The sequence below is a fragment of the Orussus abietinus genome, unplaced genomic scaffold, assembly GCF_000612105.2.
Source record: "Orussus abietinus isolate OABI.00-Male unplaced genomic scaffold, Oabi_2.0 scaffold885, whole genome shotgun sequence".
Taxonomy (NCBI): domain Eukaryota; kingdom Metazoa; phylum Arthropoda; class Insecta; order Hymenoptera; family Orussidae; genus Orussus; species Orussus abietinus.
Genome location: NW_019395036.1, coordinates 1 through 15,205, shown reverse-complemented (window position 1 = coordinate 15,205; position 15,205 = coordinate 1). Strand labels below are relative to the sequence as shown.

Here is a 15,205-nt window from a genome sequence, read left to right as displayed (position 1 = left end):
CGGATGCGGCGTCGTCAATGCGATGGGAAGGAATTCATGTCCCCCAGGGTACATATCGCCTAAAAAGAGACAATCACGTCGCGAAAGAATATCGGTGACCCATTTGACACGTAACCAAATAGATGTCCGCGAATCAGGTTCCGTCGTTGGAGAACTCGGCGGGGTTCATAGTAGGCATAGGTGGGTGTCCGGGCCTCGCTAGTACCGCGCCAGTTCAGTTCACGGGCACCAAATTAGATGCGGTCTATTTTTACACGGCGCATAGCCCCTCGTTCCATTTTACTGGTCGCTCGGCTCCGACGCAAACTCGAGCATCTTAACTTAACCCGTTCGTTCCCCTTCTCGACTAACCCGCGGAACCGTTTCTTTGCCTCGATTCCGCCTTGAGTGACGAGCTCTTTTTCGATAACCCGATCGCCACGTGGGGCGGTCTCGGGGACTGAAAATTGAACAGCACCGCGGATTAAGGTGATGTGAAACCCCCTTGAAATCAGTCGATTCGAATACAACACTTTTTTTTAAGGGTATTAGACCAAACTGTCCGAAACTTTGATACATCACTCGTGATCATTTAAAAATTGTCCTGACACAATAAAAATTTGGATTTTTTAAAAAAATTTTTAACTCAGCCCAGACATGAACGAAAATGGCGTCGAGCTCTCATGTTTCTATCAATATACAATCATCGAAGGCTCTGATATGAGAATCGAAATGGTCAGGACAACTTTACGACAATTTAGAACACTCTGGTAATCGATAAACTCGCATTTGAACGGGATAAGGGCAAAAAAAGGGTTGTATGCGCTTCTATGCTAAAACGATGGGAATACGAGATCTCGGAGTGAAAATTTAATTGACCTGGAAATCACAGATGGCGCAGGGGGTCCGTCTGCAGTCAATTAGAGCCCCAGAAAGCATGAATCCAGAGGATTTCTGGTGTTTTACTTCGATTTCTTTATAATTAATGTACGAAAACGACAGGTGGAGTATGCCATTTGGTACAATACCCAATATAATTCGACCCGGCAACGTAGGCATTTAGAAAAATTTTCTTTATCGACGTTGATCAAGTTCCTCGACGTGTTTCACTTCACCTTAAGATGATATGAAAGGCGCTGAGAAATTTAATCGAGGTCGATAAATAAAATTCGTCTATACCCTTTTTGGTGGTAATAACGTCATTTTGAATACTCATAAGCTGGCACGTCCCGTTACCGACATTTATGTTTATGTTGAAATCTTTTACAGTCTACGTTGAGAATTGTACGAAATGAAGCGTTCCATATGTCATTTCGGAAAAGTAATGATAAAAAGATCGATGTAAAACTATCGAAATCCCGTGAAATTATGACTGTTTATACTTTGACGGATCAATGTCGCCATCTGTAACGTTTATCTGCATTAAATGTTTGCTTTAAAAATATGTGTTAACGCCCGAGTCAAGCCAGCATTCTCTTGCGATCGTTGGTGAAAGTATTTTCCATATTTTCCCATCTGACTCTGTAATATTACATTTCTACGTTATTCTAAATTGTTCGAGCTAGGTCCTGAAACTCTTATATATTATGAGCAGTTTCTATTCATTGGTATTTATGGTATTGGTTAACGGCACAACTTGGTTTTCACTTTGATTAAAAGCTCTTCCTAAATTTTCCTTGCAGTTCATACGTATCGTAGAAATTATTGTGACCGTTTCTATCCACGTAATGTTCATATATTATCAGTGTAGCTGGTTTTCATCTTAACTGAACCTCGATTTTTTTTTTTTACCTCGATTAAAGGTTCTTCATAAATTTTCATTGCAGTTTATACGTATCGTGGAAATTATCGCGACCATTTCTATCCACGTAATGTTCATATATTATCAGTGTAGCTGGTTTTCATCTTAACTGAACCTCGATTTATTTTTTTTACCTCGATTAAAGGTTCTTCATAAATTTTCATTGCAGTTTATACGTATCGTGGAAATTATCGCGACCATTTCTATCCACCTAATGTTTATATACCATTAGCGTAGCTCGTTTTCATCCTGATTGAAGAGTTTTCCTAAATCTCTGAGAGTAATAGCTTCTGGCCTAAGTACTCGTGCATGAAGCGCATCATGAATTATTCAGAAATTCTGGTAATTCTATCTCGGACTTTCACCAGGGGTGCATTCATCGCGAAAGTCATTCTATTTTCGAGATTTGGAATGCAGACCCGCGGAAATGATTCTTGCTATTTACCGCGATGCTGTTGAACATTCTAATGTGGTTCCGTTTTCCTCGTAGATTGTTCTGTAATATCTCCGAATCTCTTCAACTTATAGGTAACCCAAAAAGAAAATGCAGTAACATTTGAGACCACTTTTTTATCTGGATTTCGACTGCTAAGATTATTTTCACTTGCCTTCTAGTTATAATATTATCCGAGAAATAATTATTTTCAGCTTTAACATTAAACTGAAGTCGCAAACATTTTAAGATCCAGGTACAACTTTATAATTCACTTACCACAGAATCTCTTCTCGAGATTAGAATTTTTTAACAAAATAGGACCGTTATTATTAATAAGTAATTATCTTGTCGACCAATTTATTGTACAAGTTGTAAGAAATCAGTGGCCCAGAAAATATAAAATTAAGCTACAAAATTTTGCCTCCCCTTTCAGAGCTGCTAATGCATATATAGAAATTACATACATATTTCTCTCATGCATTTGTACTATTTTAACTTTAAACAACTGTTATTCTTACACTTGATATTTTTATTAATTTGGACGTGGCAATTATCACAAATGAATTTTAAATTAAATTCCAATTCAAAGGTGCAGTTTTAAAAGTTCGTATCGAATGTAGGAGTAAAAATAGAAACAGTGACTATTTTCCTAAAAGCTTTCCTAGCTTAGACAGGTTTATTAAGCGACAATTTCCGGTCACGTTCGTTTCGAATGTTGGCGTAATAAAGCTTCGATACAACTGCAAACTTATAAATATTTTGCAGAAATAGACGTTCCTTCAGAGGTCATCTTACATAGACTCCGGTGAATCTGAGCGTGCAAAATCATATGCGTCAAGATTTAAGGTGAAGTGAAACCCCCTTTCAAATCAGTCGATTCGAATACATTTTTTTTTAAGGGTATTAGACCTAACTATTCGAAACTTTGACACATGACTCGTGACCATTTAAGAATTGTCCTGACACATTAAAAATTTGGATTTTTGGAAAAAATTGTTTACCTTAGCCCAGACCAGAACTAAAATGGCGTCGAGCTCTGATATTTTAAGTGTCGCTCGCATGCGGCTTCCTCTTGCGATAAATGTGGAGCACTGCTTACTTCTTCAATTTCCCAAAATTTAGTCAAATCGAAGGCGATCGAATTTGAAAGATAAGTTTGATGATGCCTCGATGCTGATGCAACTGAAGGCACATTGCCGCCGATAACACAACCTAAATGTGTTTTTTGTAAAATCAAGTCTGGTCCATTTGTGGTCGATAGATCGATTTGTCCGATACATAACATCGACAGGACCTGGCAGTGCTGATCAGCATATCGACTTCAGCTGGCTGATGGAAAGTTCGGTCGGCTAGTTTAAGATTTTTGGGAATTGAGAGATGAGTGCGCTCAATTTGTTGAGCGGGCAAGAGCCCTGAGATGTGTGGAACTGTGAAGAAGCTCAATGTTCTCGAATAAATGTCTTTAGATTATAAGCGACACGTCTCCGCAATAACGTTACGGTCTCCTGTTCGAAGGAGACCTGCAGAACCAAAGAAATCAATCGAACAGTTAACATTGCGCGAAAGCTCTCCGTAGCTCTCATTTTTAGTATAAAAATTGTAGTTTGCCATAACGCGTGTGCATCGCATCAACAGATACTAATGGAAGGATTTTCATTACAGAAAAGTAGACGAGCAGCATCAAGATGTCAAGGCCGATCCTGAGCAGGCCGCGTACGCGCGTCTATGGGTGCAATTACGACAAGGGGGAGTCGTATTACAAGCCCATGGTGGATCACCTTGACCGGAAGTACAGCGGACGTCCTCTCTTCTCGGAGCCGCGAAATTCCCTAGCCGACGAGATCGCGGCCCGGCGAACCGACTTCGGTAACCTCTTCAGTCGTTTTCCAAAATGGTTTTGAGGAATGAACGTGCCCCCTGCCTTCCCGTTTAATCTTGATGTGATGTCACCTACCGAGAGACACGCCCAAACTGTGCAGAGAATGCCCTAAATGGGAGATTTCGACGTTTCGATGCGGTCACGAGTGGCGCGTCTTCGCATTTTGGTTCACGTAGTCATGGCGCCCTCGCGCGGCGTCTAGTTATAATACGAAATCCTTCGTTTAACAATTTTCGACTTCCCGGCATGAGTTAGGATACGGCGATGGCAGACATACTTTGTTTTCATTCTATTCGTTTTTTCTTTTTTTTAAGAATTAGATACGTGGAGGATATTGAGTTAAAACGTGATTAGATATCGGTAATGTGGTAGCTTATAGGAATGCTTGACTCCAGTAGTCGCAGTATACTGTTCGGCCATTCAAGTTTCTGTACGATATTTGAAGTATAATATCTTATGTACGTTCCGGTATAAATTTTCGGCCATTTAAGTTTCTGTATGATATTTGACGTATAATATCTTACGTACGTTCCGGTATGAATTTTCGGCCAATTAAGTTTCTGTACGATATTCGACGTATAATATCTTACGTATGTTCCGCTACGAATTTTCGGCCATTTGAGTTTCTGTACGATATTCGACGTATAATATCTTACATATATTCCGGTATGAATTTTCGGCCACTTAAATTTCTGTACGATATTTGACGTATAATATCTTACGTATGTTCCGGTATGAATTTTCGGCCATTTGAGTTTCTGTACAATATTTGACGTATAATATCTTACGTACGTTCCGGTATGAATTTTCGGCCATTTTAGTTTCTGTACGATATTTGACGTATAATATCTTACGTATATTCCGGTATGAATTTTGACAGGGGTGGAAAGGATGTTTTTGAAGGTATAAAGATTTAAATGCACGATGTTTAATTCAACCGTGTCGTGTAAAGTACGTAGACACTTGTGGTAGAATACACGTAGACAGTGTTCTGTGTCGTTTCAAACACAAAATTCCATCGTAGTAGTTGTTTGGTTGAATAGTTGTTATGTAACTAAACATACACAAAAAAGATCGTGAAGAGTATTTTTATTAATATATCGCATTTGGCTATCGACGTGGTGTTTCGTTTCATAAACGCTGTAGGAATTACAATGTATTACAATTATTTTAACAAAATAATTTCAGTAACTGCCAACAGTGTACTAAAATATATCTTCCAAGCATTTGCATATAAATAAAACTTTCCATCACCGTCAAAACGTCGTGCCCAGGATCGTTAAAACCCGCTTAAAAATTTCTCAAACAATGGCGGAATTTAAACCAAGGACTAAGGTCGCAAGTTATCCCGCAAATTATTCAGGTTAAAATATGTAAAATATGGCACGATGATTTTAATAGACTTTGAAGCTGAATTCATTCGACGAATTGAAAGAAACCGTGGGACGTTCGATTCTATATTTCCACGTGTTCCAAAACATACTTGGTGCCAAGTGCATGTTATAATATGTACCATAACATGTGTTTGGCGCGAAAATGCTACGTACCCCGTCATATTATTCGATTATCCCCTAGTAGCATAGAATAATTTCTAAATATTTCTTTGTAATCTTTGCTAAATATCTCAAGCGACAGATTTTTTAAGATTTNGTCCCAGTTGGTTTTTTAAGGAGTCATATGCAGTTGTCAAGAATTTTTTTCATAATCAACATGCATTTTTTAATCGAAAACAGAGCGCGATTTCATAGTACAATTATTGAACTTAATATATAATTTTTTTCGTCAAGATATGTTTAAAAATTTGTAAGATATATTTAAAAGTTTCTTTTTGCGGTGACCACGATGTCTCAAATAGTATTACACGAAATACCGAATATTTTCGATATTGTAAAAACTCTCTCATGTTTTTTGATACCAAATGAAGTATCCGATAATAATCGTAAAGTAAAAAATGTATTTTTATTACATGTTTATAAATTAAAAAATATAATTTCGATACATGTTTCTAAATGATTAAAACTAAATATGTCATTAAGATTTTCGACAAATATTTTAGATATCTGAATGAAATCTAGGAGACATCTTAAAAAATCTGTCGCTTGAGATATTTAGCAAGGATTAAAAAAAGTATTTAGAAATTATTCTCTGCTACTAGGGTAAGTTCAATAATTGTACTATGAAATGAGCCGCTCAGTGCACACATTGATTAACTCCATAAAACAAAAAAAAGTTGAGATATTATAAATATAAAAAGTTATGACTATACCAAGTGCTTTGACACCTAAATTTAAGATTTTTCAAAAAGTGGAGTTAGTCGATGTGTGCACTGAGCGGCTTAAATGACGCTCTGTTTTCGATTAAAAAATGCATTTCAGTTATGAAAGGAAATTCTTGAATTTCGCCTATGGCAACTGCGTATGACGCCTTAAGAGATTTAGAAAATGAAGAATCACCAAATGGATGTTAAGGAAATAAGTTGAACGTGAGGATCATGCGGACCGAATTCGAGATTTTCGAGGTTTAGTCGATTTTCGAGGGATTCCGAAGCGGCGATCGTACAGATGGCGACGAAAATAGGATTGACGTTGTGCCGAGGGCAATTTTCGACCACCGTGGTCCAACCAAACTCATCTCGAAGGCTGCGGAACGTCCCATAAGACGAAGGGTGACACCACATCTTCCGTATCCTGCATCCTTCATCTTCTTGATCGACTCTACTGGAGCACTTCGACTTGACTCCGTAGATTGTCAATATTGCCTCGTAGATTTCCTCGTCCGTCTTCCACTCTCTCTCCACCACCACTTATTGTTCCTCGGTAGACACTGTAGAAGCGTGATTCGAAAGTATTCCGCAAAGTCCGTATCCTGCATCCTTCATCTTCTTGATTGACTCTACTGGAGCACTTGGACTTGACTCCGTAGATGCTCAATATTGCCTCGTAGATTTCCTCGTCCGTCTTCCCCTCTCTCTCCACCACCACTTATTGTTCCTCGGTAGACACTGTAGAAGCGTGATTCGAAAGTATTCCGCAAAGTCCGTATCCTGCATCCTTCATCTTCTTGATCGACTCTACTGGAGCACTTGGACTTGACTCCGTAGATTGTCAATATTGCCTCGTAGATTTCCTCGTCCGTCTTCCTCTCCCTCTCCACCATCACTTATCCTCGGTAGACACTGTAGAAGCGTAATTCGAAAGTATTCCGCAAAGTCAGTATCCTGCATCCTTCATCTTCTTGATTGACTCTACTGGAGCACTTGGACTTGACTCCGTAGATGCTCAATATTGCCTCGTAGATTTCCTCGTCCGTCTTCCCCTCTCTCTCCACCACCACTTATTGTTCCTCGGTAGACACTGTAGAAGCGTAATTCGAAAGTATTCCGCAAAGTCAGTATCCTGCATCCTTCATCTTCTTGATTGACTCTACTGGAGCACTTGGACTTGACTCCGTAGATGCTCAATATTGCCTCGTAGATTTCCTCGTCCGTCTTCCCCTCTCTCTCCACCACCACTTATTGTTCCTCGGTAGACACTGTAGAACCGTAATTCGAAAGTATTCCGCAAAGTCCTCTAGGAAATGACGATTTATCGAGAATATTCCTAACTAACGCTAATACGATGCTGAAACTCCCAAGATTTCTCATTGAAATTTCTGTAACCTTGTACAGGTAACCCTCCTATAACACGGTAAATGTTCCTAGAAAATGCCGTGTTGAGTGAAACCGTGTTACATGAGACTCAGAGCCAGGACGAAAAGGGGGGATTACGTTCCGAAAGCCTATTAGAAACAAACTTCTTTTTTTTTTAATTCCAAATAAGCTACTTAATTTTTATTAAAAATATAAACGTATGTTTCCGAGACTTCATATTCCCATATTCTGGGTACAGGAGCTTATAAGCCACTTTTTTGCCCTCATCAAGTTAAAAAGCGCGTTTTTCGATTACCACAGCATTCTAAATTACCATGCAATTATCACACTTTAGTTTCTCACATCGGAACTTTCAATAATTGTATATCGATCGAAATATAAGAACTCGGCGCCATTTTGGTTCTGGTCCAGGCTAAGTAAAAGAAATGTTGCCTAAGAATCGAAATTTTGAAAGTGCTCACGAGACACGTGCTACAATTTCAGCCATTTCGGCGCAAAACCCTTAGGAGGATGTGAAAGTGGCATCTGAACAGTCAATCGTTCATGAACCTTTTTTCCGAGCTAGGTGTGATGAATCGTTTCAAACTTTACAACGTGAACGTGGAGGCTATAAGAAAGGTCCTGACTCTCATGAAATTACATTTTCTCTAACGGATATAAAAAATGTCACTGAACAAATTTTTCAATAATTGAAATTTCATGAGTTTCAGGACCTCCCTTACACCCTCCATATTTATATTGTAAAATTTGAATCGATTCGGTACACCCAGTTTGGGGAAAAGTTTCACGAACGAGAACTCTTCGATGCCACTTTGACATCCCCTTAACCCTTTGAGCTCTATGAACCCATAAGAGCGTCCGACGTTTGGTCCAATATTGCTCGCACGGCCTGATGAAATTCGCCCAAACGCCGAAACGGCTTAGCGCTCAAAGGGTTAAGTAAGTGTCCTATACAAATCACCAGGTTTGAGGGGGATTTCATATCACTTGAACGTAAGCTCTTAACCAACGAAATAGGGAATATTCTCGAGGGTGCGTCACGGTCGTTCCTCAGGGCCGTCCACCACGGGGAAGGTCGGCGCAGAGGAGGGCGCGCACTATGCAATGACTTTTGATCGGTTTGCAGGCACCCGCGACCTTGCCGGCTCCCGCAGTGGCTCCTACGGCCGTGACCTTGACCTCGAAATCGACCCTCGCCCCCGCACCCAACCCCCGACCGACCCCTTCCTCGACGACGAGGAAACCGTCTTCGACAGCCGTGGACAGCGGACCCGCCGCAAGTTCGCCGACGACTTCGCCAGCGAGGTCGCCTCCACGACGCGCCGCTTCAAAGCCAAGGTGGCGGCCATCGGGTTCGACGAGGACCTGGAGAACAACCGGCGTCCGCGTTTCGAGATCGACGACAAGTTCCTGGACAGCTTTGGAGCAAAGGCCAAGACGGCACTGGAAGAGGCCGACAGCGCCTTCAAGCGCCGCTCCAAGTTCCTGGGCGAAGACGACGGCGCCGAGGAGAAGCCTTCGCTGTCCAGGTGGACCAAGCTGGTGGACGAGGACCTGACCGGTGCCGCTGCTAACAGGGCCAAGCAGACCAAAGCCAGACTCAACGACTTGGAGACGGAGATGGAGGAGATGGCCGAGAGGCAGGCCAAGAGGGAGAGGAGGGCCGCTGCCCTTAGGGCTCTGGTTAACGAGAACGTCGCCGCCAGCGAGGATCTGCACCAGTCCATCAGCAGCAGCAAGAAGGTCTCCGTCAGGGCAGAACGGGCCGAGAAGCACGTCACCTTCTAATTTACTCGTTAGTCATCCCGAAGGGTTACGGATAGCCTTGCTTCCGAACTCATGACGAGTTCCTCGATAGTTTCGGAGCTAGGGCCGGGTCGATGCCGATGGAGATGGGAACGCGTCGGAAGGATGATGTGGACTTTGCAAGGTGGAGATCCGATTGGTACCGCAGGTGGTACTAACTAGTACCGGTGGTGGAGCGCGGAACTATGATTAACCGTTTCAGTCCCAGGGATCATTGAGAAAACACGGTTGAAAAATGCCACACAACACAATAGCGGTGTCTTAAGATGATATGAATGGCGCTGGGAAATTTACTCGACGTCGATATATTAAAATTCATCTAAATCCTTTCTGGTGGTAACGTCATTTTGAATACTTAAAGGGTAGCATAAGCTAATGCGTCACGTTATCGTCATTTATATTTATGTTGAGTCCTTTACAGTCTACGTTGAGAATTATACGAACCGAAGCGCTCCATATATCATTGCGGTAAAGTAAAGATGAAGAGATCGATGTTAAACCGTCGAAATCCCGGGAATTCATTATTCTAACGACTGTTTAGGACCAGCGCCGCCATCTGTGACCTTTAGTTGGAACTAAATTTTTCCTCTAAAAACACGCGTTAGCCCCGGGACAAGCCAGCATTCTCTTGCAATCGTTGGTGAAAGTATTTTCCATATTTTCCCATCTGAGTCTGTAATATTCCATTTCTACGGTATAATTTATTCCCGGAAAAATTTTTAAGGATTTTCAATGTCTTCCCTGCGTTCCCGTTCCTCCGATAGTAAGTTATTAATTTTATAATCGGGCCGACCTAATGGAACGCACTTGCGATGTTCCTCGAGGAACAAGTCGTCGACTCGTGTATATAAATTGTTTAATTACAATGTAAAGACGTACTGCGATCTCATGATCGCTTATGACAGTTATTTTCGCCCCTGCTGACTCCTGCGAGTGTAATATATCCATTACATACGTTTGCAAATAAATTGTATTTCCTTGCTTGCGAGAAACTAATTACTTCGATGCGACCTCTGGCGAGGAACTTCGACACTTCTTTTATTGAGTTCCGGATATTTGGAAGTGGAATATTTGAGGTGAAAACATTTCTTCTAGTATACGCTTATTAACACATAATAAATGAACACATCAGATAATCCAAAATTTCAGATATCCGAAAAAAATAGTAGTTCAGTAGCCGATAAGAAACGTTAGATTGTAGTGTGACGATTTTTTAAATCGATGACAAACATTAAACTACAGAAATGATATCCCAATTTATTTATAAGGTACAGAAGGGAAGGTAAGAAATGCCATGATCTTTGAAGTTTTACTTAATGAACGCTTTCTACATAACAACTAAAAAAGAAATCGAAGCTTTCATTAAAGTTTCTAAAACAATATATTATCTGAAATTTTCTGCTTCAAAAAAGGTGGCTGAACGTACGTTTCATTTAAATGAAAGATTTTTACAGTATTATGCTTTTTCTGCAGTTTGTTTTTAAATCATTTATCGGCATGATTCAATTGACGATATACATTAACATATTTCCTTCGCATTTCAAAGACGTAAACGTTGCGTTGGTTGAAATATTTTTACATCTTCAATTAAATGTAATCGTCCATTTAGTTTCCTTTTAAGAGAATATGCAAATTTCGCAAATGCTTCTCGCTGCAGCTTTTCTCAGAAGGATTCATTTTCTGAAATTACGAGGAGCTTAAGGTGAAGTGAAACACGTCGAGGAACTTGATCGACGTTGATAAAGAAGATTTTTTTAAATGCCTACGTTGCCGATGTTCGTTTTTATATTGACAGCTGTGTCGAATTATATTGGGTATTGTACCAAATGGCATACTCCACCTGTCGTTTTCGTACAATAAATATCATGAAATCGAAGTAAAACTCCAGAAATCCTCTGGATTCATGCTTTTTGGGGCCCTAATTGACTGCAGAGGGACCCCCTGCGCCATCTGTGATTTCCAGGTCAATTAAACTTTCACTCCGGGACCTCGGATTCCCATTGTTTTAGCATAGAAGCGCGTACAACACTTTTTTTGCCTTTATTCCGTTCAAATACGAGTTTATCGATTACCAGAGTGTTCTAAATTGTCGTAAAATTGTCCTGACCCTTTCGATTCTCATATCAGAGCCTTCGATAATTGTATATTGATCGAAATATGAGAGCTCGACGCCATTTTGGTTCAGGTCTGAGTTAAGTTAAAAAATTTAAAAAAAATCCAAATTTTGAATGTGTCAGGACAATTATTAGATGATCAGGAGTGATGTGTCAAAGTTTCGGACAGTTTGGTCTAATACCCTTAAAAAAAGTGTTGTATTCGAATCGACTGATTTGAAGGGGGTTTCACTTCACCTTAAGGCGCGGAAAGGAAACATTTTTCCTACTAACGCATATTTATTAATATTACTAAGTAATAACTTGCTTACTCTGCTGCTTGGTAATCGTTCCTAAACTGAGATGAAAAGTTATCTGACATTAAATAAATACATCTTCCGGCAGTTCCGTTTCCGAGTATCAAAGTGTAAGTTATAGTGCCAAAGAGAATAATTGCCGAAAGACGTGTACTTAATTTTAAAGAGAGTTTTCCAAAATACCCCGAAATAATGTTTCAAAAAGTTCGCCTTCGGAACAAAAGGGAAACATATTTGTGCCCATAATTATGAAAGTGGTCTAAGTCAAAATTAAAAAAAAAATGAGTTTATCAGTTATTTCACGCCATATTATTTCAAGCTAAATTAATTCAATGTAATTTCGAAACAAAAAATATATGACTTAGACCACTTTCAAAATTATGGGCACATTTGTGATCGGCACAATTTCTTCTCGGTAGAAATAAGTCATAAACATAAATGAAATTACACATTACGTGACTTCATTATCTATGTATGTATCCTTAAAATAGGGGTTTAGTGATTCGCTTTACTTGATCTGGTAATTTATTAACTTCTCTAACACGCTTCTACTAACATTTCAGGGTCTAGAGGTCTAGCAGGTCCTGATGAGGACTACGATGGCTTCGATTACATGTACGATAGTCGTGGCCGGGCTATACCAGAAGAAAATTTCGAAGATGAATACGTATCCACTCATCGACGCTTTAAAGCTCGAGCCGCCGCAGCTTTCGAGGAAGACATGGCGGAATTAAGGCGCAGGAGAAGAGACATGCAGGTGATGAGATCGAATAAAGTAAAGAGGACGGTCCCCGATATCATCCGTCGTCCTCTAATCGCAGAATATAGAGGCCTTTAAAACCAAAAAAAAAAAAGAAATGCGGAGTTGCCTCGTAAAAGAGATAAACGTACGATAAACGCTCCCTTAACTTATCGTCGATGAACTCCCTCAATAATTTCATTAGAATAGTAATAAACATTGAAATAAAATGCTATACATAATGGTATGAATTATTTGAAAATGCAGAATTTATTTCGAATGATATTGTTCGATAGGATAGAAACATTGTTTATTTGTAAAAATGGAACAATTGAAGTAACTTTCACGCGATTCGAGTAGCTTTAAGAAGTACTGGAGGTTCTAATTGTTCGAAAAGTAACCATGTCCTGATATAGGAATTATTTTAGATGATTGATATAATTGAAGTACTTTTCTAATGATTTAATGTTAATGAAGCGATGAAACAGAATTTTAATACGATTGGAATAGTATTAAGAGGTGAAATAAATCGATATCTTACGAAGTGGTATGAATTATTGCAAATCTAGTAGATTTCATTAGATAGAGGTTGTTTAAAACAATAGAAATACCCCTTTAATGGTCGAAGAAAAGTGAAGCGTTGAAACAGTCTTAATCTCATTAGCGTATTGTTAAGAACGGAAATAAACCGATATGTGTCGAAATGGGGAATTATATATTACATAATTATTTGAGAAAGAGAGTTACCTGTAGTGTTATCCTATGCTGTCCTTTGAAAAAAGCATTCTCGATGTTTGAAATTTGAGAAGTGTCTTTGCAATTACTTAATTCTAGTGACAGTTTTGATGAAACTATACTTACCAGTTTTTGACTTATCCCTAGTAGCATAGAATAANATATTCTGGGTACAGGAGCTTATAAGCCACTTTTTTGCCCTCATCAAGTTAAAAAGCGCGTTTTTCGATTACCACAGCATTCTAAATTACCATGCAATTATTAAATGTATAGAAAATATAGGAGAAATATTTCGTGCTACTAGGGTCTCTTCAATCCTTAAGCCACGAGCGACCAACCAAAGATTTTCTAAACGTTAAAGCCCTTTTCCGTCTCTATGTAAACCATTTCATTCTATCTGTCACCCTACGTTTTACTTAGAATGACGACCATCCAATTGTTCTGTCCATACTCATTGTACTTCTACCTGACTGTTGAATAAAACTGTTGTCCTCTTGAACGTTCTGCATCGGTGTTGCGTGTTACGTCGTCATTTTGCATGCGTAATACCGCTCCAAGATAATCTATTCCACCTCCTTTGGGAAACGGAAATAAATTGGACTCGTTGGATTGTTTTCTGAAGACCGTTGCGAGGACTAAACTTATCCGCCCTGCCTGACTTTGCGTCCCTGTTCGATGTTTGGTAGAAAAGAAAAAAAGAAAAAGAATAGTCGGTAATCGTTTATGTGGTCTACTTGTACGTTGTGTCGTTCCTTCTGTCACTAAACATGCGAAAGTATTCCTTTTTTTAGCGTAAAATATGTTAATGCAACCGAAAGATGTGACGTGCGAGATCTTTTTCATCGTTTTCAAGATTCTACTTTTTATCAACCATTTCAGGCATTAAAGATGTTACGACTAATTAAAAAGCGTATTTAAGCGAAGGAAAAGCGCATTCGAAGACATGATTATAGGCATAAATGATACGGAACATTTTTATTTCATGTAATTTTAGTGTAATTTTAGAGTGATTTAGAGACGTTATGTAGGTCCTAAAGCGCAAGAATTACTTTATTTTTGGGATAACGAGTTTCAGTCAGTGAAATATAATTAAACGTGCAAAAATGAAATATTGCACGTTAAACTTTTAACAAGGATTTTTTTCGCACAAATGTATTTGGCTTGAAACTTTACGTTAATTTACGTAAGGCTTTAATAATAGTTTTCTGTGACCATTAATTGCGTGCTTACTGGTGCCTTTTCAAATGCCGCAATATTTATAAAGAAAAAAAACCTTTTGCAATATTTCAGACAAGAATAATGATTTAAGTTATAATTGGTTGAATTCTGTACAAGTGAATCTTCTGACCCTAACTGAAATGCGTCGTCCCAGTTGGTTTTTTAAGGAGTCATATGCAGTTGTCAAGAATTTTTTTCATAATCAACATGCATTTTTTAATCGAAAACAGAGCGCGATTTCATAGTACAATTATTGAACTTAATATATAATTTTTTTCGTCAAGATATGTTTAAAAATTTGTAAGATATATTTAAAAGTTTCTTTTTGCGGTGACCACGATGTCTCAAATAGTATTACACGAAATACCGAATATTTTCGATATTGTAAAAACTCTCTCATGTTTTTTGATACCAAATGAAGTATCCGATAATAATCGTAAAGTAAAAAATGTATTTTTATTACATGTTTATAAATTAAAAAATATCATTTTGACGTATGTTTATCAATGATCGAGACTATATATGTCATCGAGATGTTCTACAAATATTTTAG

At 38.9% G+C, this 15,205-nt stretch overlaps 1 protein-coding gene across 2 annotated transcripts; it reads left to right on the top strand.

The window, feature by feature from the left end:
- The first annotated feature begins 347 nt into the window (after positions 1-347).
- LOC105698962 lies at positions 348-10,155 on the top strand. Of its 2 annotated transcripts, none has more exons than XM_023433611.1 (3): positions 348-468; positions 3,879-4,082; positions 8,871-10,155. In XM_023433611.1, the coding sequence occupies exons 2-3, from the start codon at positions 3,902-3,904 to the stop codon at positions 9,530-9,532; spliced, it is 843 nt and encodes a 280-aa protein (XP_023289379.1). In that variant the 5' UTR covers positions 348-468; positions 3,879-3,901; the 3' UTR covers positions 9,533-10,155. The 2 variants fall into 2 exon arrangements, with proteins under 2 accessions (XP_023289379.1, XP_023289380.1); XM_023433612.1 differs by lacking the exon at positions 348-468 and adding an exon at positions 3,011-3,062.
- The last annotated feature ends 5,050 nt before the right edge of the window (positions 10,156-15,205 follow it).